At 41.9% G+C, this 25,769-nt stretch overlaps 1 protein-coding gene across 3 annotated transcripts in view; it reads right to left on the reverse strand.

The window, feature by feature from the left end:
* igsf9bb (immunoglobulin superfamily, member 9Bb) overlaps window positions 1-25,769 on the reverse strand; it is a 117,610-nt gene that overhangs the window by 11,875 nt on the left and 79,966 nt on the right. For 2 of the 3 annotated variants that reach the window (XM_056409068.1, XM_056409086.1), the window contains exons 8-18: window positions 20,990-21,132; window positions 20,684-20,824; window positions 20,480-20,596; window positions 19,813-19,963; window positions 16,129-16,252; window positions 13,962-14,137; window positions 11,665-11,891; window positions 9,312-9,396; window positions 6,150-6,314; window positions 3,950-3,995; window positions 2,735-2,821 (exon numbers count right to left, since the gene is read on the reverse strand). In XM_056409068.1, the coding sequence (XP_056265043.1) occupies window positions 2,735-2,821; window positions 3,950-3,995; window positions 6,150-6,314; window positions 9,312-9,396; window positions 11,665-11,891; window positions 13,962-14,137; window positions 16,129-16,252; window positions 19,813-19,963; window positions 20,480-20,596; window positions 20,684-20,824; window positions 20,990-21,132 (1,462 nt within the window). The remainder of the gene's footprint in view (window positions 1-2,734; window positions 2,822-3,949; window positions 3,996-6,149; window positions 6,315-9,311; window positions 9,397-11,664; window positions 11,892-13,961; window positions 14,138-16,128; window positions 16,253-19,812; window positions 19,964-20,479; window positions 20,597-20,683; window positions 20,825-20,989; window positions 21,133-25,769) is intronic. The other variant, XM_056409077.1, reaches the window with a different exon arrangement.

Genomic DNA, 25,769 nt, shown 5'->3' on the forward strand with positions numbered 1-25,769 from the left:
TTATGGTTCAATAGTGAAGAAAGATATCCTGCGAAATGTGCTGCCTGCTAATTTCCAATCGGTATAAAAATAATGAAATGCCCAAACTTAATAACCTTTGTGCTGTTTGCAACATCTTCACAAGTTTATAGGGATATCACAACCCTCTAATGTCTTGAACATGGAGTGACCAATGGGAAATTTAGAAGAATTATGACTTTCAAAGAAAGAAAAGGGTGTTTTAGGGCCTTTAAGGGTATTGACATTTAAGACTTCCAGCCTATTCATACATAGTTCCCCATACTTGTTGACAATACTATACATTGACAGGGGTATGGATATAAACATTTTTTAATTAAAGTAGAAGATAAGCAATGCTTTTCTGTCAACAACACATAACATGTATGTGTACCCCTTGCTGTTTCAGAGCTGGGAAGAAAGCGTTCTTGCGTGACATGTGCAGTATTGTCTGGAGTCAAGCTTGGGCAAAAAGTACAAATCCATGACAATACTGTTGGAGGAAAGAAAGCTAGCCTTCAGCAACACTAGTTGTCATCAACAGCTATGTAAGGCTTGGTATGGTAGGCAGGTGTGATGGACAGGTGTGGGAGCAGAGGCATTGATCAAAGACGCATGCAGAGGAGTGAGAATATAACCAACCATTGCCGGGGGTGACACTGGCTTTGTGTCAATACCAGGTCAAAGGTCATTCTAACAAAAGCCAGCTGAGACGACTCAATTGCAACTGTCCTCTTTTTCTGTGGCCGGCTTTGAGGTTGAGATTTCTGGTTGGCATCAAAGATCACGCAGTGACAAATATACTGTGTACTCCTTTGATATATGAAACTCGGTTCCTTTCCGCAAAACATTTTTTATTGTTATTAGGAAGGAGTAAATGAAAACAATGATTAGTTTTGAAGCCACAGTCACTTTATTTTGTGGGGAAAGTAACATATAGCTAAGAATCACTTAGGCTTAAAATGCAGATTGACAACTGAAACACTTGGTTTTCATTTCACGAAGAAAGGTGGATTAACAGACAGAAGAACAAAGTGAGACTGTGACATCATCTGGGATGAAAAAAGGAATTGTGTTGACCTGAACCAATTCCAAAGTGTCAAAAAAAAGGTGTTCCAGTTCACCCCGAGGTGAAACAGGGATTCAAAAGAGTGAGAAAGGACCCATTGAATACACAGCTCAAACGATAGCAATGGCTACAACTCTGTGCTGTCAACAATGCAGAACACAAGAATTATGTTAAAAGATTGATATGATGGATTCTCTGTCTGGTTACTATAAGGCTACAGACAGAAGCTGCTTAGCTTAGCATAAAGACTCCAGTGGTGACAAATCAGCCTACCTGCACCACTCCACGCATTTCCCAAAATCTCTATTCCGTTAACAAATAAAATATAGCACTGTGGTTGAACGCACATCTCCAGGAATTGTTTTATCTCTCTAGGAAGAAGTCCCTCAATATTGAGATATGATGTATACAAAAGCAGCTATGTATATACACACCGTACGTTTATAATATAATCATAATCGAATGACTAGAATGTTCTGTATGTAATCGTGGTGAACGTTGATGCTGCTACGATGTCTGTATCTATGAAGCAATAGCAAGGGGACGGTTGTGTTGTTTTCCTCTGCTTCCAGTCTCTGTACTAATCTAAGCTAACCAACCCCTGGTCCCAGCTTCATATAGCGTACAGACAGTAGACGTACTGATTCTCATTTAGCTTTAACCCGAAAGACAATGGGTTTTCCCAAAATGTTAAACTATTCCTTTTCAAAGTTTTCAGTTTCTACTAGAACATGTTTACATGCTTATATTGTACATGATACAACTCATAATGAATACTGTCTGTCTGAATACACCTGTAGTCGCCCTCTGTCTGAAACACTCAATTTTAGCGACTGTCTCTTTAAGCCCACCTCCTGTAAAAGCCCAGTCTGCTCTGAATGGTCAGTATTTTCAGTCTTCCACGCTTTTGCGTTGTTGCTGTCTTTACAGCGTCGCTTCAGCCAATCAGGACTCAATGTGTCAACCACACAAAGTTTAGCAGCACTTCTACCGGCGACTGTATAGTTGCCATCACAACCTTGAAGGAACTATTACGGAAAACGTGCTGCGTGCATTGCTCTGCATTGAGTAATTTGATACTTTTACAATATTCATAAAGCATCTTTTTAGCAAAGCAAAACATACATAAAATCTCACTTTTTGCAAAAAAGATGTAACGCTGTAATACACGAAGATCCTCTTAGTGAATGACATACAGTACAATGACCATTGACAGTTGTGTTACTGGCATGGTGATTCATTCACTGAAACGACAAAGTCCAGAAATAATGTCCCAAAAGTGAACAGGTCCCATGATCTACTCCTGCTGTCCTGAAAATGGATGACTGCTCAGCTCAGAGATATTAGCAAACTGTCGCTGTCGTAGTCATCCTCTCGCTTTAAATCTTGTCCCGCATGCTTTTACATCCCTAATAATTAGGGCTAAACTTAGATTTGTTTTCATTTGAAATCTTCTGATGATGAAGATCCTTACTCTTTTCATCAATGAAAGACCCAGACCGATATTGACGTCGACCTCGTGGGTACATTTGACCAGACGCATGCAGCCGGGCCAGGACTCTGGGGGAGCCGGGGGAACCAAAGTGCAAGTGCAAAAGGGGGGTGTATACTGTGTGCAAGAGGGGGGAGGGGGTGGAGGAGGGGGGCAGCAGCTGTTGGCACACTCACTGAGGTCTGGAGGGTCGAGGCCTGTACCTGCCTGTGTCCGGCCCCTCCCAGTAGGGTTCAATGCTGGGAATGAGGCTAAGTGGTGTCCTGTAGAAGTGGGGAGATCAGACAGTAAGAAGTGAGGAGAATATGGAGGTTAGCAGGAAGCGTGTCAATGAGGGGAATGTTGGAAACGGCAACAGAAAATGAGAGAAAATAGCTGGATTAAGTGGGTTGAAAAAAGGAAAGAAGATTGGAAAGAAAAGGAAGAGAAAGACTTCCATGGGAGATAAAGATAAAGATGAGACCGCTGCATATTTATTCAGTCCAAAGTCCCACAATCTCAGAACCGGAGCACTATTCCACTGACACAACTCCATTCTCTCTAGGTACGTGTCATTTCTTCCACAGAAAAGAGAAGGTAGAAGAGGTGCGAGCAGAGAGAAATCAAGAATATGCATTTCCTGAAATGATGACAGCCGCGCCGCTCTGTCGCCTCTCGTTGTGAAACATTGGCGTGTGCATGTTGGAGTCCCGAAAAACTTTACAAACCACACAAGCACAGCAACCTGCATTTGCAGATCAGTCAAACTGAGTAAATGTGTAAGTGAGTAAGTTAAAGCCGCTATGTGGAGACATTTTAAATAGTTTTGGAGCATCTTTCTTTTACCTTGGGCTGATCGTATATCTCAATCAGCCCTCGCAGAACTTCTGGACATTCCCTGTGGCGGACATTTTCACCCATCTGATCCAGGTGTAACATCATATCCACATATTAGGTGTGACCTCCAGCCTGTTACTAGAGCCCAGGTTAATGTTATAAGTCACACATGCGCTATTCTTGCTATGACATGTCAAAATGTCGGCTGTGAAAAGATCGAGGGACCAGAGGCCATGACGGGTTGGATGGATTGTAGGTTCAACAACAACAGAATTCATGTCGGACAATGTCATTTCTTTTTTGGTTTCTATAAACAAAAGGAACATTCAGAATGGAAATCACTGACGCAATGATGTGAAGTTGTCCTTGAGGTACCAATTGGATAAGCTCGTGTATATATGATACTGGCCGCTCCTGTATGAAGCCGGTGAGCTGTTTGATTGTGGGACTGACATTAGAGTTTTGAGCAGTGAAGCAGTGAAGCAGTGTAGCAGTGTAGTGGGTAGCAGTGTAGTGGGTGGCAGTGTAGTGTGTGGCAGTGTAGCAGTGTGGTGAGTCATGTTGAGGTTACTTACGGTGTTCCCATGCTTTTCCTGCAGTGGGTTATGGAAAGAGGAGGGTCTGGAAGGCGGAAGAAAGACAGACAAAGGCCATTAGTGCCATTTAAGATGAATTTCAAATGTATGTTTTTAGTATGTTTGCATGATAATTACTGCAGCGTTTTCCGTCTCTCGTTTCAGAACTACTCAAACGAAAAAGTTCACAATGAGATTGTTATCACTAAATGAAGGCAGAGAGAGGCAGTGTCACAGATGAACTGCTTTCACATTTATAGTAAAATGTTATGTTTTAAGGAGAAGTCCCCACAGATCATAGTCATACTGAGGCTTGTTGGTATTCAAGATAATAATGATCTAAGACAATTACATATTTTTATGTTTAGAAAGTTAATTCCCCCGAAGACGACATCAGTGATGCTGCTGCTGAGCAGAGTTTGAAACTGAGTCAAATGAAAATAGTCAAATGCAAATGAGACTAACAAAAACCATCAAAAATAATAACTGACTCGAGGCATGGCTGCCAGTGTCATTAAGCTTTGCTTTGACTGCATCGAAGTCAAACAATGAAATGGATGTTTCCTGTTTGAACTGGAAACTGATAAAGCAGCACAAGGTTGCAGTTTAGGTACCTGGATCTGTTAAGTACAGATTAGTTCATGTGTCATAGTGACTGTATACATGTATGGAAGCCCTGAGAGGAGACTGAGAAAAGAATGCTGGTGACATATTTTTTAAAGTCTGATCTAAATTGCTTTATTTCCTGTATATCTGACTAAAGAGCAGGTGAAAAAGGTTCCTTAAATGTAGTTTTCATCCATGTAACAGTAAAAAAAAGTTTTACAGGGATAACTTTCAATTATTTTCCATCTGCCAAAAAAAGTTTCGACAGGTTTTTATGAAACTCTAATGATTCCTTCTGTACACATGACATCTATTTCTTCTGTCCATCCTGGAGAGGGATCCTCCTCTGTTGCTCTCCTGAAGGTTTCTTCCCTTTTTTCCCCTGTGAAATGTTTTTTTCCTATTTCTTGGGAGTTTTTCCTGATCCGATGTGAGGTCCTGAGACAGGGATGTCTATGTGTACAGACTGTTAAGCCATTTGAGGCACATTCATAATTTGTGATTTTGGGCTATATAAAATAAACTGAATGTAGTGTTAAAGTGCTTTGAGTGGTCAGAAGACTAGAAGAGAAAAAACAAGTAGTCCACTACTACTCCATGTCTAAATATGACTAAAAGCATTGATGTTTTCTTCAAGGAAATTCATTTCACCATACACTCAAGCTACACATATTGTGTGCTAGCAAGTTGTTTAAATTATTAAATGTTGTCCTATTTAGAAGATGTGGCCAAAATGAGTATTACAACAACGAACAGAAACTATTTTACAGTTCTTATTTTTTATTTATTTCTATCCATCCATCCATTATCAATATCGCTTCATCCTCATTAGGGTCGCGGGACGCTGGAGCCGATCCCAGCTGACATAGGGCGAAGGCAGGGGACACCCTGGACAGGCCGCCAGTCCATCCAGGGCACACATAGAGACATACAACCATTCACTCTCACATTCACACCTATGGGCAATTTATATATACCGTAATCATATTTTAAATTAAATTGATTGAATAAATATATTGCATGTGGCGGCATCTAGGGGTGAGGATGCAGACTGCAACCAACTGAAACTTCTCGCATGTCGGAGAACCACGGCGGCTGATGTAAAAATGCAAATGGCCCGATCTAGAGCCAATGTTTGGTTTTTCCTTTCCGGGCTACTGTAGCTGTAGTTCTTGTACAGTGTGTATGTCATGTTATGTTATGTTATATTATGTTAGGCTATGGTAGTTGTTGTGTGGTGCCTTGTCCTAAGAATTTCAGTGCCCAGTCTGACCCTGTGTCATTCTGTGTATCTGACAATAAAAGACTTGACTTGACTTGACTGTAGCAACATGGTGGATTCCTCAAGAAGACCCACTCCCTATGTAAATATAAACAGCTTAGTCTAAGGTAATGAAAACACAACTATTCTTATTTTCAGGTATTTAAGACAAAATAAAGATGTATTTAATAAAATTATATTCCACTTATAGATCCCTCTGAATGCTACACGCTGGCCCTTTAATGTATTCTGAACAACTTGAAATAATCTTCTCATCGCATTGGCTTAAAAATATTGGAGACAGATATTAATGATCAGGACTTTTCTCCTCACCTCTTTTCCTTTTAATCTTCCGTCTGCGCTGCTTGTTGACGAAGCAGGCCGCCATCGTACTAAACAGGACGGCAGCCGCCAGGAAACAGATGGTGGCCACGATGCCAGCCACCACAGGCCGCGCCAGGCCACGCTCCTCCACCATCTCCGGGGGAGGGAAGAAGTCTGTGGGGTGAGGAGGGAGGAGTCTTAGGGTTGAAGTCACCATGTAGCAGTGTTGCCAGGTCCGCGGTTTTCCCGCGGAATTGGGCTACTTTTGAAGTGTTGCCGCGGGTTGAATTTTTTGTCCGCTGGTTCGGGTAGACCTATTTTGCATGCAAATTACATGAATATCTTTAAATAAAAATCGATATTTTAAATGAAATAATTTATTTATACCCAAATCCTACCAAACTGACTCCAGATCAGCACGTACACACATGGGCATGGACTTTAAAAGCAGTGTATATGGTTTGGCACAGGCATATTTTGAGTTCTGATATTGGGCTGGTTTTGGGCTGGTTTTGTCACACAGACCTGGCAACCCTGCCATGTTGCATCAAAATGAAAAGGATTTCAAAAAGAAGGACGTGACAGTTTGCGGTTGGACACGGTGTCGCAGAGACGTGGCCTTCCCGGTGTTTGTGGGAAAAGAAAGGAAGAGTGAGCAAAGAGAACAAAGGAACACAAATTAAACTTTAAGTTTGCTCACGAGACTTTTGATATAGCACTGCTCAAGATGAATGCTAATGTCGACATTTATATCCCAGCTCTGAAATGAGGGCTGATCTTTACCGTGAGATTACCACGCAGATGTGAGTCCACCGAAAGGGAGCACGCAGTCCCTCCGCGAGAACACAGTGTGCTCTGATTAAGCAGCTATTTAACTATGTGAGTAACTCAACCAGGGTTTTCTGAACATGGGGTTCATTTGATGGTAATATCATGAATAAATAGAAGCTCCTTTGCTTATTCCCACCCAAAAGGAGACACCTCGTGCATTAGTTTGTAATAAAAGGAAAAGCTTTGCCATTTCCAATGAAATTCAAATATGCAGGAGCTGACCTTTATTCTACTGCACGTGTCTTCAACACGGCCATTTGTGCAGGATACGTGATGACTCAGCAGAATGTAAACTGTGTCTCCCTTGCAGTGTGGAACGCTGCAGAGGCCACATTGCCTGAAATAAAGCTTTGTGTCACATTACATTGATTATAATTTCCTCAAGGCATTAAAATCCACTGTTCTGCAAAAAAAGTATTTATGAATATGCAAATATGTTTCACTTCTGGACATAGATGTCTGCTACTTCACGAAAAAGTCCATTCTCAACTGTGGTGAGAAGTAACCAAGTACATGCAAATACTGTGTTTGTATTAACTTTGCAGATTCACATCAGTGAAGACAAGCTATACAGCATTGATGAACACATCAATGCATCATACACACTATGATCTAATAATAGATTTATTCTCAAATAGGCCATTTTGCATAACGAGTTGTTGCAGTTTTTGCACATTATATTTTGATGTTACATTTAGTCGTAACAGTTTTACACAATGCCATTGTTACGTTGATGTGTTTGCTATGACATGGCCTTAGACCTAAAGGCATTAGTCTCTGACATCGGTGACATCAGTCTCCTCCACTGAGCAACTCGGCCATCAACTTTTAATTAGGATTAATTAGGACTAATTAGGATTCAAACTAATAATGGCATCCGAAGAGATGTTCTAGAATATTTACAACATAAACCTTCACTTTGTGTAGAACTACCCTTTAGCTAAATGTATACAAAGCTCTGCAGCTCCAGATTGCCAAAACAAACTGTACCATATTTATGATAGGGATGCCTAGTTTATTAAATATTAACCGCAACCACGATATTGTCTTCCACCAATTAACAGAACACAACCAACTGATATAGTTCAGGCTAAAATGTGTGCCCTGCTCCTAGAAATCTTCACAACAGCCACTAGGGGGGATCCAGATGTGTTGGAGTCGTCAGGCTGCTGCCCGGCACCTGACAGCTGCAGCCCGTGAAAAAACTTGAACCTTTGATACAGCTGCAGAAGGAGATGAATATACTAAATGGAAGAGAGAGAGTGCACTTTTCATCTAAAATGCGGTAATAAAGTGCAATAAAAATGTTACGGCCCTACAAATGCATGAATAATCGCGATCTCTACATTGATGGAAGTATAACTGCGATGGTCATTTTGGCAATAATCCTGCAGGCCTTCATCCTCGCGCTGCCTTTCCTGTCTGTTGTGTGATGCTCCAACAACATACCGGGCTGCGCTCCTCAGCTTTTTTACACTTTTACAGTCGTGCACTGCCAGTATCATTACGGGGAGGAAAACTTCACCTCCCGCTGTAGAGCTACCAACTTTAAGAGCCGACCTCACGTATTAATGCTGGAGCTGTTTCATGCTAATGAATGGCTCGGCAACGACCTGGGGGGATTGTGTGTCAAGCTTTGTTTTAGTGGCTCATGAGCTGCAGTGAAGCATGATACAGCAAAATGCAAAGTGTTGCACCTCTGGCAATATTGGTTCATGCAACACCTGCAGATTAGCCAGAGGACCTTTCATCTTCGTAGGAGAGGGTGTATCCACGTCGTGTGGGCAGTATGATGCTGATGGACAATATGCACAGGTGAAACAAGCAGTCAAATTAATACTTTTGAGCCTTATATTCCCTAAACATTTACCAGTAGGTGGCAGCACACTGCTTGTAGAGATCTGTGAGCAAATCCTGTCTCTAAATGTTGCCAACAGCTGCTCTTCCCAAATGATGTGTACCCAATGACCTCTGCAGGGGAGTGACATCACATTTTGAAACGACTTGCTTTTATTGAATCCTTTTTTCTTTATTTCTTTAGCACAAAGCTGCCTCGTACAAACCATGAGACAACAGGCAGAGCGATGATGTCATACTTTTCAGGACGGTACAAAAGAAGGGTGCATGTACAGAGAGCGTTCATATATTAGTGCAGAGTGGGCGAAATGTAAAGTTGGCTGTTGCTGCGTGTGCAATATACATCTGCAGCCTCTCCACGGCTCAACTCATTAAGATCGCAGCTCACCGCCAGAGGTTGTTGGAGTTTGAGTCGTGAGCCGTGACGAGAAAAGCTCCTCGGAACTTTCCGGGGCCGTGAGCAGGAAGATTCCAGTGGCTCACCTGTACTGGACACTCCCACGACGTTGCTGGGCTCGCTGATGGTGTCGCCCATCAGGGCCGTGACGCGGAACTCGTACCACGCCTCCTAGGAGCAGACGGAGAGAGAGAGAGAGAGAGAGAGAGACAGCTACGTTCAGAAGGTCAAACTCATGTCTCCAGCCGGCTGATGGATAGGAGTAGTGCCGCTCACAGATCCATACAAAACATAATTGCTCTTCCACTTTATAAACGGCACAATGGAACCTAGAAGTCATGCATTTATATCTGTTCTGTATTAAAAGGGGCGCTCTGCTAAGTTTACACGGATCAGTTCACTAAACACAAACCACTCAATAAAACCGCCATCGACATGTTTTTCTTTGCAAGGCTTATATAATTCTCATACTTGTAAAACATTATATTATTTTCATAGTGCATTACAATAACTGTTACTATTAATCCATATTACTGTGGATAAAAGTGACTCAAAGTCATCATTGTTGGCTCCAAGTGAAAAAAATTAAAAGATATATATATATATACAGGACTGTCTCAGAAAATTAGAATATTGTGATGAAGTTCTTTATTTTCTGTAATGCAATTCAAAAAAAAACAAAAATGTCATGGATTCTCATTAAATTACAAATAAATATTTTAATTGCAATTTCTTTTAATATAATATTTTTGGCTTTACAGCTTAGAAGAAAAAATATCCTATCTCTAAATATTATTAAATGAAAAAGTAAACTAGTATACTAGTAATCATTAAACAATTCACTGATCCTAATTAAAAACAAAACACCTGCAAGGGTTTTTTCCACCTGCTTGTATGACATCTTTTTTTTTTTAATTTTTTTTTTTGGTTTGAGGAAAATATAAGATAGGATTATGAGATTTTCTTAGAGTTTTAAAGGCTGTAAGCCATAATCAGCAATAAGCAATATTTCAAGAATTTCGATTTGTTTGTTATAATCAAATTTAACATGACATTTTTTTTTTTATGCATATTAAAACTATAATACTTCTCCTGTATATATGTGTGGCAGCGGGGGGTGTTTAGGCTCGGCTGCAGAGTGGGTGGAGCGGGGGTGTGGTTCAGGGAACGGTGTCTGATTGTCATCAGCTGGACTGATTGGTAATCAGTCCAGCTGATGACGATATGTGTTTGTGTATCTGAGGCTGTCTCCATAAAGGAGCTGGACGGACAGAAGATGGGGAGCGTGGAGAGCAGAGACACAGTCTGCGGTCGCAATAAAAGTGATTAACAAATATCCCTCTGGCTGCTCAGTCCTTCTTGGTGCTTAGGGGGGGAAACCTACCGGTGACGGCTACACGCGTGTCACAATATGTATGTATAAGATATCCGGGGCTTTCCAGTGATACCACCTGTATCCCGATACAGGTGCTCAAAGGCACTGACAAAAAGTGACTTCCACCAGGAAACCTGTTTATATGTATGTACATGTATGTATTTATGTACTTATGTGTGTGCATATATACACTACCGTTCAAAAGTTTGGGGTCACTTAGAAATGTCTTTATTTTTCAAAGAAAAGCACTGTTTTTTCAATAAAGATAACATTAATCAAAAATACACACTATACATTGTTAATGTGGTAAATAACTATTCTAGGTGGAAGTGTCTGGTTTCTAATGAAATATCTCCATAGGTGTATAGAGGCCCATTTCCATCAACTATCACTCCAGTGTTCTAATGGTACATTGTGTTTGCTAATCGCCTTAGAAGATTAATATCTGATTAGAAAACCCTTGTGCAATTATGTTAGCACAGCTGAAAACAGTTATGCTGGTGATATAAGCTATACAACTGGCCTTCCTTTGAGCTTGAAGTTTGAAGAACAAAATTAATACTTCAAATATTAATCATTATTTCTAACCTTGTCAATGTCTTGACTATATTTTCTATTCAATTTTCAATTCATTTGATAAATAAAAGTGAGTTTTATGGAAGACACGAAATTGTCTGGATGACCCCAAACTTTTGAACGGTAGTGTATGTATGCATGAATGTGTGTATGTATGACTGTATATATATGAATGTTTATATAAATATATATACTTATATGTTGGTAATACCTTAACATTTCTTAAATAATGCTTTAATATGTGCTATGATTATTGTTATAAAGCATTTCGAATATCTATGTGTGCCTATAACACCTTACAACTATGTGTGTAATGCGTTGCAGATGGGGGACCACATGAAAAGGGTTTTAAAAAAGAACTGAAAAGTTAGCTAGTAATTAAAAAGGAAGCTCAATGTCTTTTCAAATTGTGTGTGTGTGTGTGTGTGTGTGTGTGTGTGTGTGTGTGCTCACACACAAAGGTTACGATGCAAATGTATTGCTTTTACCTGGATCAGGTCTCGGGCGAGCAAGTCCGTCTCCCCGACAGGAATGCTGTCGTCCAAGACCTCCCATCGCTCCCCCAGGCGGAACTCCATGATGTAATGCTGGATAGGTGCTGTATGATTGGCAGGTGGGATCCAGGTGAGCAGGACTCCCTGCTGCGTGCGATTGGCTGTGAGGCACCGTGGTGGGGTAAGCAGCACCAATGGTTCAGGGGTACTTAAAGGAAATACTGCAAGAGGGACATTTGGGTTGGGAAGGTGTGAGTCACTCAGTTATACATTCAGGGAGCAGACCAGTGTATCAGCCCCCCCTCTTTTACACATTACTTCACATGACAAAAGAGTCGATGATATTCAACATTACTACTTGTTTTTTCTGTTTTTCTGCCTCAGTAAAAATAATCATTACGTTTTCAAAGATGTTTCATCGTTTGTTTTTGTAAAGAGAGAAAGGAAACAAGCAGGCTGGGCTGAGCGCTTTGTCGTCTCCTTCTCTCCTCCTCGGCCGACACGGAAGGTGATGCAGCCTGAATGGTTACCCCAATTTTAGGAGATCACTTATCTTTAAGTAATAATCTGTGACAGCTTCATTTATACTGAATTAATGTCCCTTTCATCACTGCTCGGAGGAATGGTACTGTATAAATGAATGAGTCAACCACAGCCTCGTTTAGGCTTTTTCATTGGGGTTTTGAAAAGGTTCTGAAAAGCAGTTTTTTCCTGTGAAAAGAAGTCCTAAATGCACATACAATCTGTAATGTGAAGTTATGTGTTGTATAGCAGTACACTTTTATATAATGGAGTACAACAGGGCAATGAGTGGCAGCAAAAGAAAGTGTTGATTTCACTGCCTTCTATTGACAGCCATCACGGGCAGATAAACTCTGCTGGAGTCAATACGCATGCATTCTGTAGAGCAGCTCTCCCCAACCCACAACCGGTACTGGGCCGGCAGAAAGAGTGAATGAACTTTTCAAAAAGGACCGGATACATCCGCAATGACAGTGACCTTAAAAGTAAATTTCACACAACCACGGTGTTGTTTTGTTCTGGATCACAATCAAAGCAGAATATCCCGAGATCGCTTCCATCATATCTTTGTGACACAGTTTTCTGCAATGACACCCATCAGAACCAAGTTAGGGAGCAGACCGGACATAACAAACACACTTCGGGTGTCGTTGTCTCCCATCACCCCGAGATGGGACCGACTCATTGCAGATAAACAAACTCAGGGCTCCCACTAATTCGGCGTAATGGTGAGCTGTATTTTTATGCACTTTTTGACGGTGGTATCATTTTATTCCGTCATATTTCTTAAGTGATATTTATTACGTCATGTTTATCGACCACACTGTGAAGGCCGGTCCGGGAAAATATTGTCTGACGCGAAACCGGTCCGTGGCTTAAAAAGGGTTGGGGACCGCTGCTGTAAAGGACAATAATTGGTCGCCAATTTCTCAAAATGGTTGCCAATAGCAAAGAGGTAGCTGTTAGTGTCGAGTGTTAGTCTCCGTGTCTTTTTCCACATGCATAATATAGGACATTACCTTCATTTCAGACAGGCAATTGTGGTGTGAATGCAAATATAACGTCAGTTTATTGGTAGAGTAAAGAATGTTTTTAGCCTTTACTCGAACTGACTGGTCTGAACAACATGTTGTGAGCCTTTATTGTGTTGTTTGGTACAGTCATATGTTTTAAATCTATAATTATAGGCTTGCAGTTTAATACATAGAAAACCGTTGAAATATATATTGCAACACTGCTCAGAAAAAGTACATCTACACACTTGAAGAAAAATGTACCCTGACAGTATAACTTTTCATTAGACTGGTCCATAGTGGCGACTAGGAGGGCGAACAATATCTAAAAACATTCCCTGAACCAGAGCTACTCTTCAAATGTGTAGCATTGTTTATGAGTAGAGTTTCTGCCTGAACATCGATAGACACAGAGACAAAACTCATAAAACATCAGCATGAGCCTCTCCAGCTGGGACGTGAAACATCACGCGGTGAAGGTGTAGTTTGGCTCTCCCTGAGCGGAGGCGTGAGACATTTACTCATCAGACTTTATAAAATCTTTGCTCTCACACACTGCAGAATGTTTCTCTTCAACATTGTTCTTTCATGTTTAGGGCCAAATTCTATTTTGAAAATGATAGAATACAAATAAGAATAAAGCTTTAGGATAGTTTTTTACAAAAATATAAGAAATGCTTTGTCTCAACTAAGTAAGTAGGCTTTCTGCCCATTCCGCTTCATTACGGTATTCCTTTTGTTTCAGAGTACACCTACCTAGTGTGTTCACAGTGACAACCTCGCTGAAAGGGCCTGTGCCAAGCTTATTTTGGGCCAGGATGCTGAACTGGTATGTTGTCTCTGGCTCCAAGCCGGGAACCACCATCCAGTCGTGGCCTCCAGGCACGGGATTGGAAAGCCAGTCGTGTGGACCTAAACGCTCCCTCTTCAGCCTGGGCGGGATAGATAGATATATACTTTATTAATCCCCAAGGGGTAATTTGTCATGATGAGAGCAGGTGAGCGGATGGACAGGAGGTTAAAGTCCACTTCATGCTGATAATAGAAAAAGAAGTCTGGCCGAGGACATGTATTTTTTCATCACCATTATGATCACACGGTTGAGCCCGTTACATGATGTGAGGTCCTTTCTGCAACAGCTCTAGTGCCATCATTGATCCAACATCATGTGTTTTTTGTTCACTTCATTGACAACGGGACTTTCACGTGATGGTAGTAAAGCCCATGCTGCTCTCAGCTTTGCGGTTTGCCCATGCCATACATTCAGTTGCAGCGGATCACAGATAAAGCAGAAGACGCTACGCATATATATATATATATGTATATATATATATATACATACATATATAAATACCTTTATGCTATCACCGACTGAGCTACAGTAGCACTTTGAAGCACGCAGTATAATTCAATGAATGGATTAAAGGGGACATATCACTTTTTCAGTGCTGAAGTAAGACGACCCGGTTAGTTTGTTGTGGGCTGCTTGGATCAGAAAACATGTGATTCAACAAGCCGATCAGATTTGACTCCTCAAATGCAATCTTATTAGAATATACCTCTCCAATCCAAGGATCACTGTATGAACCCTGAAAATGAGCATGATATGTCCCCTTTAGGATTATTCTGCTGCAGTTCCTTAATATTAGGTTATGGGATGAAGTTGTTTTCCCTCCTTGATGCAGCTGCACAGCGCACACTTAGCCTAAAGTAGGCCGTAATTAAAATTAGTCATGCTAATCTAATTTAGATATGGCTTCGTATTAAGATGACGCAGGTGTCAGTGCTTACAGACACTTGGAATAGATCGCTCTACTGTTTTACACAGTAATATCAAATAGAGCCAGTCTGCAGTCAGAGGGGTTTTTGGCAGGAAGGTTTTGAAACAGGATGTGGAAAACAACTCACCATCCCCAGCACGAACACAATGCTGAAGTTGAAATGCATTTCTTTAACCGACGGCAGGGTTTCAGAAGAACTACCTGAGAAATGTGACCGAGACGGATGCAGCACCAAGCTGCTCTGCTCGCGTCACTCACGGATGTTTGCTGACAGTCTGAGTATCATCAGTTGAAGCTGCTGTCGGCTTCTCTCTATATTTGTGCTGCTCTGCGGTTCCCTCGCTGTTTTAATAAAGCATGACTGGAGTTGGGCTTTTTTATAGTTAATTCTGCAGATTGGTGCAGGACATCCCAATTAAAAAGAAAAAATGGCACTATGTACTGCATGTTGGTGTCCTGCATCGTGTTTCTGAAGCTTAAGGAAGGGACGAACACTTCAGAGGGCTGAGCTGTTGTGGTGAAACTCAACTGGAATCAATGCTGTCAAGCAATGTCTCTCTAGCAGATAAGGACAGATAAGACACAACCAACTAACCATGTTCACACAGTCTGCAGCACATATTACTGGCAGCAGTTACTGCTAGCACAATTACTTAAATATATATTGAGTTCATGCCAATAACGCATTCGTTGCTCCACTCAGTAGAGTCAACACTCTAGTGGAGGATTTTGTTGGTATAAAATCAAACTGTCGGCAGCAATTAAAACCTTTAAATGATCATCATTACGACATTTAGGTTCTCCCTATTTGAAACAAGCACTAAGTGTCATTGTTAAAATCTCAAGTCATTAAATTCATGAAATGTTTCTACGTTTCAAGCAGCAGCAAAGCAGCGGCAGCGGCAGCAGGGCAGAGGATGTTGGGTCATGTTCAGTTTAGTTGTTTTTTAAGCTGTTCTTGCAGGAAATCATCAAGATCAGAGCAGAACGACTCACTCACACATCTGGATCCCCCGTGTGTTTCCACCTCTACGTTCTCACAACTCTTCTGAACACAACCCTGGAGAAAGACGCTTTCAGACACAAGGGAGTACCGGAAGAAGAGATTTAAGCAGGAAGCCAAGCATGCTGGGATGACTCACACATGGCCATACCAGACTGAGAATGTCTGCTGGAAGCCTCCGTCGTAGCCCACCTCCCAGGACACGTTGGCCCAGGTGGAGGACGCCGCCACGTGGATGCTGGTGGGGGCGTGGGGGCTTGTGCCTGCAGAGAGGGAGAGGGTGGCGAGAGAGGGGTGAGAGAGGGGCGAGAGAGAGGCGAGAGAGGGGCGAGAGAGGGGCTGTTAAAAGGCCACATTAGTCACTGAGTCGCCTCGCTGTGATACACCACATTCATTTAAAATGTCAAATGGATTTACAGCGAGCTGGACCAGGTTATGTGTTTTAAAGCAGCCAGCAGATGTAACAAGATGTGTTCTTAAAAAACGGTCCAATCCAAAATGTGTTTTTTTGTACTGTCAAATGTAAATAATGGAGGTAAGTGTGTATTAATAATTTCACCATGCAGATTTCTCAATGTGGACTTATTCTCATGTTTGTTCTGGAGCCAAAGCAACAGGAAACCAATCTGGAGCTCTTATTGGATCTCATCCACACATCACATTAATGCTCAGCAAGGGACAGAGACAAGGACAAATATTTAGAATAACATTATAAGACACATTGTAATATTAAAGGAATCTAGAATTTTAAAACAAATTCTGGGGCAAAAATAATTTGTAGTGTGTTCTCCTGATGGTTGAGTGGATCAGGGTTTATGTTCCTTCAACGCTAAACGTTTATGCTTGGCCAGAACTCAAAAAAGGAAAATAAAAGGTCTATCAATAATCACTAAATAACAAAGTCTGTTCCAAAGAAGGAGACATGAAGTATCCACCACCGAGCATCGTCTGGTGAACACAATCAACAAACCCCTCCTCCCCCTCACCTGCAGAGTCACTGCTGCACCCTTGTGCGCTGGTTGCCTGGTGGGAGTATCACACAGTTCATTGTGCCCCAGCAGAGCAGACAGACACCGTTCAAGGGATTGTTGGTGACATGTGCCTCTTCACTCTCTATTCTAGAGTAACATGATAGTATTACTCACATCCATAAGTTCTAACATACACCTCCCAGCACCTCTACTTCTCCTTTTTTTCGTGGTTTGTGGGTGATGCGTGAGTAACTCTTCGGAGTTTTCGCTGGTTGCCTGGCAACCACAGAGAGACTACAAGGCTTGAGGAAGTCACCGAGCTCGAAGGGATGTGGCACCAACCACCTCGCAACGTGCAGCGAGTATGAAATTAATCAAAAAGTTGGAGCCGCTGGCAGGTATAACTCCGTTAACTTTGACCTGCTTCTACCTGAGAGGGGCTGATCTTCTCATCTCCCCCTGGGTATAAATACAAAGTGTGTTGGAGCTATTTATTTTTACATTTGTATTTCATTTTATTGTAAAGTAATATTGTTTAATGTACCTTTATCAACAACAACATTACTAATAATTAAATCGTTTTAGTGGAATGAGTTATTTGCCCTCCATAGATCAGAGTCAATCCAGGATCACACTTTTTTTTAATGAAAATACGTTTCAACTATTTTTAGGTTAGGTAAAAAATAAAAAATAATAAATCTAAATTGCATTAGCATTTTATTTTCTCCTTAATTTTTTTTTTTTTTTTTTTTTTTTTTTTTTTTTTTTTTTTTTTTTGAGACATGTGTGCTGTTCAGAGACAGATGTGCTGTTCAGGGTCATAATGGCCCGCCCAAAAAAAACAAAGCAAAAAGTCATAAAGTAAATGTTGTATTGAAAGTTATTTATAGTAATTTATTATTATTAAGATGACATATTATATGATAAAAGATGTGCAGATGACCAGTCACAGTCCGTAGTCTGTCAGCAGTCGACTTGTAATGTTGTAGGTTGTATTGTTGTGTCCCAACTGATACGTGCCTGAGTGAGTTTTCAGTGAGGGAAAACGGTTCAGGGGAAAAAAGTTTTTCTTTCAAAATGGTTTCTGTATTTCTGTGAAGAGACTTTGTGTGGCTGAGAGAGAAAGAGATTGGGTCTGTGTGTGGAGACAGAAGCAAAATATCTCTCCCCAATCAGACAGAAACTAAATTAGAAGTACTATACTACATATTTATTAGTTGAGACATGAAAGGGAACTCACATTAGTGTCCCATGTCCAATAAATGTATTTAGTAGACATGTGCTTGTGTTTGTGTGTGGTGTGTGTGTGTGTGTGTGTGTGTGTGTGTGTGTGGGTGTTGGTGTGTGTGGTGTGGTGTGTGTGTGTGTGAGTGAAGAAAGGAAAAAAACATTTACAAAAAGACTAACTACCCCTACATTTACTCTTTTGGTTCTTTTATTGACTTTGACTTTGAAGACTTCATGAACAGTATATATCATTGGGGTTATATAAACCTGCAGGGGGTTTGCAAATACATGATTTTTTTTACATTTTTTTTTTATACATTTTTTTTACATTGTTTTATACAGAAAACTAAATAAAAGTATTTAGAATCTTTTTTTTATAGAAAAACTTTTTCGATTTTATTAACAAATCAAACAGGTTAATCTTTGCTTATTTAGGTTATATTTGTATGTGTTAGTAGAGTTTTTTCTCATGCCATTTTTTGTTTAGTTTAATTCATTGTGATTGTTGTTTAAATATATTTAGCTTTTTGATTGGTTCACTGATTGGGTAACATTGGGCACCTGTGCTTATATGTAGGTGTGGGTAGCCACAGGACCAGCATGCACCGGGGTGGCATATGGTTTTTTACCAGTACAGCATAGCACACGAGAGGCAGTGTCAACTTCTTTTGTTTGTTTTTTGTTTGCTTGTTTGTTTAGTAAATACATTATCAAAATAATGGAATACAGAAATGGACATCACTTTGCTGCGTCAGTGGCAGTTTGATTTATAGTTTTGATTGATTTATTAGACAAATGGCCACTACACTGTGTTTAGAGGTGTCCGGGAGGGAGGTAGCCTGCATATATTCATACCTTTATGAAGTGACTGACCGGCCTCCCCATCTGTGTTCTAACTGGGATTATTCACCACTGCACAACCATCATCCATGATATTGGCCTCTAATGGCATATTCAGGCCACAAGCCTTCCCAAAGGCTATTCAGAAACGTCGGCCTCTATGACCGTTGATTGGGCTCTTCAGAGGAGGAAGGTGACACGATGAGAGTCTGACAGACTCACCTCAATAGTTCTCTCAAGAGGACGGTCAGCATGAGCCAAGAGTGACCCTCAAAGCCACCTCACTTGTGTGCTGATCTGTATCAAATGTTTTTAGCAACTGTCACGACTGAAGTAGGGGGTAGCCTTTTTTCTTCTTCTTGCTTTTGCGTAACAGTAGTAAATTAAGTTCCTAGAGTCAGACAGACTGTAAAGTGGAGTATGCTTCAGGGCAGGGCTACAAGAGGATTGTAAAAGGCGTCCTCTGCTTTGGGAGTTGTCCATGTTTTAGTCGTGCACAATGTGTTTTCACGACATGAAAGTTATGGTAACATTTTGGTCTACAAATGTCGTTTTCAGCAATCAATTGTACTGACAATGTGCTTAGCTCCACACCCTGATGTCACTTCTGATTGCACACAAACAAGATAGCGACAGCCAAAAACCAAGACGGTGGCAACTGAAGTCAAGGCTTCAAAACTGCAGTCCGTGGACTAACTACAGGGCGGGGCTTAGTGAACACAACTGCATATGTAGGTTTTTACACTAACTGAGTGTTTATGTGAAGTTGTGTACAGTTTGGGTACCTATGACTTGGACGTGCGTGCTGGCAGTGATGCTTGTGGCAACGTTGGTGGCGACACACTCCCATTCCCCGTGGTCCTCCTTTGTAAGTGACTTGAACTGTAAGCTGCCTCGGGGCAGAACATTGTGCTTGCTTTTGCTGGGCTTCCCTACCTGGAGGCCAACCCAGCCAAGGAAACACAGAGAAAGAGAGGGAGGGGGGGGGGGGGGGGGAGAGAGAAAGTGAGAGAGAGAAAACACATTTCTAAATACACAACATACAGCAGGGACAGTTTGACATACCATTCCACAATTGTACACCTACATCAATAACATTGATTTAATTATCTAACTAAAGTACCAAACTACACAGAATGGTGCATTTCACCAGTGGGAGGCAAAAACAAGATGTAACCACACAGTAGTCAGTGAGCGACATTAAGCATTCTTCATAATCAAGCAAACAGTTGAGAACATCTAATATGTTCCTTTGATTGCATATTTTATAGACATTAAAATTTGATTAAAAATGCTGCAATGACAAAAAGCAGGTTGAGTGATTACAATCAGGCAATTTAGTCCAGGCGCAGGTCTAAGATGTGTAGATTTATCGATGGAGAAACCGCATGTGACATTCACGTGGCGTCGGGTGTACACGTAGGCAGGTGGGGAGTTCGGCAGGTGTCTTACCTTCCTCCATGTGATGTTGGGGAAGGGGTCTCCATCCGCCTCACAGGGGATGACCAGTTCTCTCCCAGCCTCCTGCCTGTACTCCCCTCCAGGAACCACTGAGAATTTGGGAGGGTCCTGCCAGAACAGTTAAATACAAAACAGATGAGTTGCGATGCCTCCTGGATGCCTTTAAATGCACTGGCCCTGGGCCTGTGGGCGTACCTTTAGCACCAGGGGAGCGGGAGGGGACCATCCCATGGAACCCAGGGCGTTGTAAGGCATGCAGGTATAGGTGCCGAGAGAGTCCTCCGTCACCTCCGTCACCCGGATGCTGCCATCCTCCATTTGGCTCCAACCAGGGTACTGTGGATGCAGAAGTCATTGGCTGTGTAAGGAAGGTCATGTTTTGTTAAAGGCCCACGGTCATTTTAAATAAGGAACGGAGAAGCTCTCTGAAATCCAAATGGTTTGAAGTGACTTGTTCGAGGTGGAGTAAAGAGAGCAGAACCCCGAGCTGCACCGGCTCACCTTATCGATCCGGAGAGGGAGGCCATCTTTCTTCCACTTAACCAGATTTACAGGGGGGTTGGCATCTACGGGACAGCGGATGAAGCCGGGCAGACCGATGGCCACGTAGATGACGGATGGCATGTTTACCACACGGGCAGGATCTGGTGAACAACAGAGAAAACATCCCTCTGTGAAAAGAGGGAAACCCGAAGCCTGCTGATTGTCAGAGCCACGCAGGAATACATTGGGAAATCAGCAAGACTCCATTTTAATTCTACTTTTAATAGAAAGTACAAATGTCTTACTAGGATTGAATAGAAATAGAGTCATCATCTGATTTATCATTGTTGATACATTACAGTTGGCAAACAAGTGCTGAACTGACCTTAAACTACTGTGAACACAGAGGATGTAATCAGGTAGACGGGCAGGTGGCCCCTCCAATCATTACATTTCGTTCAAATGAAATAAATAGACCAAGTTATTAGTATTAGTTATGGAAACGGACACCAGATTTTATTTTTATAATCCTTTTTTTCGCCGGAGCATTGCTGTCAGAATTTCAACAAAAATATAACAAATGTTTTTGAAGAAGAAGATCACCAACCCCACCCCCAAGTTACCAAATGACAACGGCATAGGAGACCATGGAAACTACTACTACTATTACTACTACTACTACTATTACTATTAGTAGTACATTTAAACTCAAATTCTGAGAACATTGGGTTGGAGTAGGTCTTAATGTAGAACCCAGGGACCACAAGGGTTTAAGTTCAAGGTGCAATATACTAGATTCACTGTTCAATTATATTATGTCATCAAATACAAAATTATACTATATATTCCAATCTGTGTTTCCCCAGGTGTGCTATCCACTAGTAAATGATATGTCAACAAAGTAGTAAAACAGCAAATATAACCAACGTGTGTCTCCCAAGTAAATTTTTCTCAATAAGGGTTTTTGACATAAATGTGTTACTGAATAGATGAAGTGTAATTATTGTTCGGTTATAGGCAGTTTATAAAATGGCATCACATCACACGTGACCAGCCTCACCTCAATCAGTCAATCACTTCAGCGCTGAAGCTTTCGAGTTCTATTACTTTATTTGCTCGACATTAGAGGCCATTCTTCCACGTGTCCCCCTCTGTACATAAATTAAGTCTGAACAAATCGGGATTCGATATGGCCGAGCTAAAGACCCTTTGGGTGAAGAAGGGCACACACGATAAATAAGGGAGTCCATCTGGCAGAGGAAAAGGGCAAGGAGGAGGAAAGGAGGGTAAAAAAAAAAAAAAGCTTCTCCCTCTAAATCCTAAATTCTGAATAGGGGAGAGAACAGCATGGCTCCTGAATGAGGTCGAGGAGGATGGCTTCAAAGTAGGCAGTGGATGAGGAGGAGGAGGAAGAGGAGGAGCAGGAGGAAAGCGCGATTGGCGGACGAGCAAGGCTGAGCCCCAGCATAGGACAGGTGAGAGAAAGAGAGAAAAAGAGAGCGCCAGATGTGACTCGATGACGTAAGGTAGAGAGGAGGATGAGGTGCTGGAAACGCGGTGAAGCCGGCGGTGGGAAAAAAAGGCGTTCATCCGGCATCACAAAGAAGGAGGAGAGTAAGTGAACGACTGCGTTGCACGAAGAGATGGAGGGACTGAGCCACAGCGACGGATCCAATGTCCGCACCGTCACCAGAACAACTTTGTTTTACAGCCGTGGTCCTCTGGAGTCCTCACCACCGCCGGCCCCCACGCCAGCGCGAGGCCACAAAGATGCCCAGCGGAGCGCCGCCACCGGCACCACAGACTAGAATATCAGCCAAGTATCTAAATATAGCCCTCAGACAGCGCTATCGCTCACGACACGCCGGTTCCCCGACTGCAAGATGCTTTGGGGGTGGGGGACTGTGGCAGAGTGAGAGATTTAAACAGGAGTGAGGCAGAGGCTGGAGAGAAAGGCATAAAATAAATGGGGAAGAGCGAATGTCGAGAATTGAGAGAAAGAGATGAAGAGAGGAACGAAAGGGGAAACAAGAGGAGAGAATAGGACGGAGAGAGCAGTCTGCAGTCTGACGGAGAAAAGTCTTACAGCAATGATGTAATCCCTTCTCTCTCTCACATCCCCCTCCCTCTCACGACTGATGTTGCCTCTGTACGTCACACACACACACACACACAGACAAACCATCTAATGTACAGGCATCAAAGGAGGCAGGGGAGCGAAGGAATGCCAAATGTCTGTTGCCGTGACTACTGCCGGCGGCCGGTGACCGGGCCAAGAGATGTCAGCGCTGGTCGTGCCTCCGCCTGCCCGCCTCCCAGACAGATGCTTTTCCAAAGTGACAAATTTGCCGCGATTCCGGAGCTCCGAGTGAGTGACAGACTGAGCTGAGTGTTTCACGGGAGGAGAGAACAAGGAGGCGGCAACCCATGATGAAGACAGAAAGAAGGGGGGGGGGGGGTTGGTGTGCATGTGAATACAAATACATAAATGAGTACACATGAGACATGAAGAGAGTAAGAAGGGGAGGGGGGGTCAGAGGAGAGAGGGAGTAGGAGGGAGAGGCAGAAAGCAAACATGAACAAATAGAAGGGTGGATTTAAGAGAGCAAATGGGTGTTGGGACGGGATTGGCTGAGAGGTGGAGCAGAGCTCGCCTGGAGATGGTGGAGTGTCCAAATCCATCCCACAGCGCCGAGGATGCTCCTTCTCCTTTTTGGGACACGCAGCCCTACAGCGGCGGTGGGGTTGACACTCCTGCTGCTGCTGGCCAGAAACGTCCAATTATGGACAAGAACTGGATCCCGACGGCTAGTCATCAAACATCATACTCCTGAGCTATATTCTTATTACGTTTCCATGACACGGCTAGCACAGCGAGACTTGATTCTGCATCGTTACGTGTTCCCTGTAAAACTAAAATATAGCTAGGGAGGGATAATGATTAATGTTTACAGGAGCCAATAACACTGAATCGTAATATTTCAAATTGATAGCAACTTCCAGCTCAACATGGTAACACACTAGACGGGTAGGATACGAGGGAGCAGGGAGTTTGAGAAGTGATCACCTTCATGCAGAGGAACCACTGACCAGCTGCTGGTGGAGGAGACACGGGCTCGCTCCAATGGTTAGCTGGTCAGGTTAGAGTGAGACATCAACATTTTTTCTTTAGTAACTCTAAGAATACTTAATAAACTGGCAAACTTTAAAGCTGTTAATATGGTCAAATATAGATATATCAATTAAATATTGTCGAACTAGTCGTGATGGATGTAGAAAGTGTGAGAACAACAGATCAGGTCCTAAATGCTCCAGTGTGTCCTCCTTTCTTCTACAGAAACGTTGTGAAGTTGCAACACGGTTATTATTGGACCCGTCTGCACTTATTGTGGAGTCGAACTATTTGATGTGCGATGCCCAGTTTTGTAAACAAGTCCAGTGGCACGGGAGGCGGGCTGCACGACATCATGCTGATGAGGCACTGGGAACAAATTTGCTAATATTAATAATCAAGAGAAGTCCAAATGCCAATCCACACAGAGAGCGATGAAGAGAAGTGAGTCAGAAAGCAGCCAATGGCAGTATAAAACAAACAATAAACATTGTTTTGATAAGTGTGAGTTGCTGTAACCACGAGAGGTCTTTTAGCATGCAGCCATAACTGACCACCCACAATATGATGAAGTCTGCTGCAACAGAATGTGAGATACACCGTGGGCTAAGTTGTTGCCCACAATGGGACAACAACTCTGAATATACGTTTTTTTATTACAAGTCTATCTATTCTAAATAAATACTCAGCTTACTTTATTTTCAAAAAATAGCATATTTAAACTTCCTCATCACTAAAAGGTTCCATTTCAAATTCAGAGCATATCTACAATTGAGGGATATATGCCAACGTGACTAGAGATATCTTCTGTAGTAATGAGCCAAATTGGGTCAGCCTCCAGATTAGTTTATTTCTATTAAATATCCAATATTATCATATGTATCAATCTACACAGGGACCCTGTGGGTTTTTTCCACTTTGAAATGCTTATTTGAGAATAATCTCCACAGGAAGTTGTTTAAATCACACAAATCTGTTCCTCTGCAGGCATACGTTTATTCTCCACCATAGGGGGCGGGGTGAAGTTCATTCACCATAAAATAACACAAAGCAGTATACTCCTCATGGGGCCCACTTCAAGGCTATTTTTACCCATAAGATGTCTACTATGCTTCAGCCTGGTGAAGACAGTTGGGCCTGTCCTTCCAGCTGACGGACAGGCCGAAACGGTGTGGATCCATCTCACTTTTATAATGGAATAGATTATATTGGTTGTTTTAATGCATTTTGACGTGAACTGAAATACAATAACCTGTTAATTAAAGGTAATCAGACAGAAAGTATTGTTCAAAACCAGTACACAAAACATGACAAACCTTTTGCTGATCATCATCATCATTATCCTAAAACAAATATTGAGCAGATTTGCATTTTATGTTTATTGTGGACAATGTTAAATCTACATGCATTTCTAAAATAATACAAATATTATTGTTTGTAATGATAAAATAGTTGAGAGTAGAACATAATAATCATAATTAAGTGATTATGAATGGTAAATCTTATTTAAGTCTTTGCCTGTTTAGTGTTTATAAATCTGATGATGCACTCTGTGAAATGCTCAATAAAGATCCTCAATCATTCACCTTTCCACCATTTATTTACAGGTGTAATATTTCCCTTACCAACTTTATGAGTGACAGCATGCTTCATGAAGCCACGGAGTTCTAGTTTGAAAGCACATCA

This window comes from Pseudoliparis swirei, chromosome 3 (genome assembly GCF_029220125.1).
Source record: "Pseudoliparis swirei isolate HS2019 ecotype Mariana Trench chromosome 3, NWPU_hadal_v1, whole genome shotgun sequence".
In the NCBI taxonomy this organism is placed as follows: domain Eukaryota; kingdom Metazoa; phylum Chordata; class Actinopteri; order Perciformes; family Liparidae; genus Pseudoliparis; species Pseudoliparis swirei.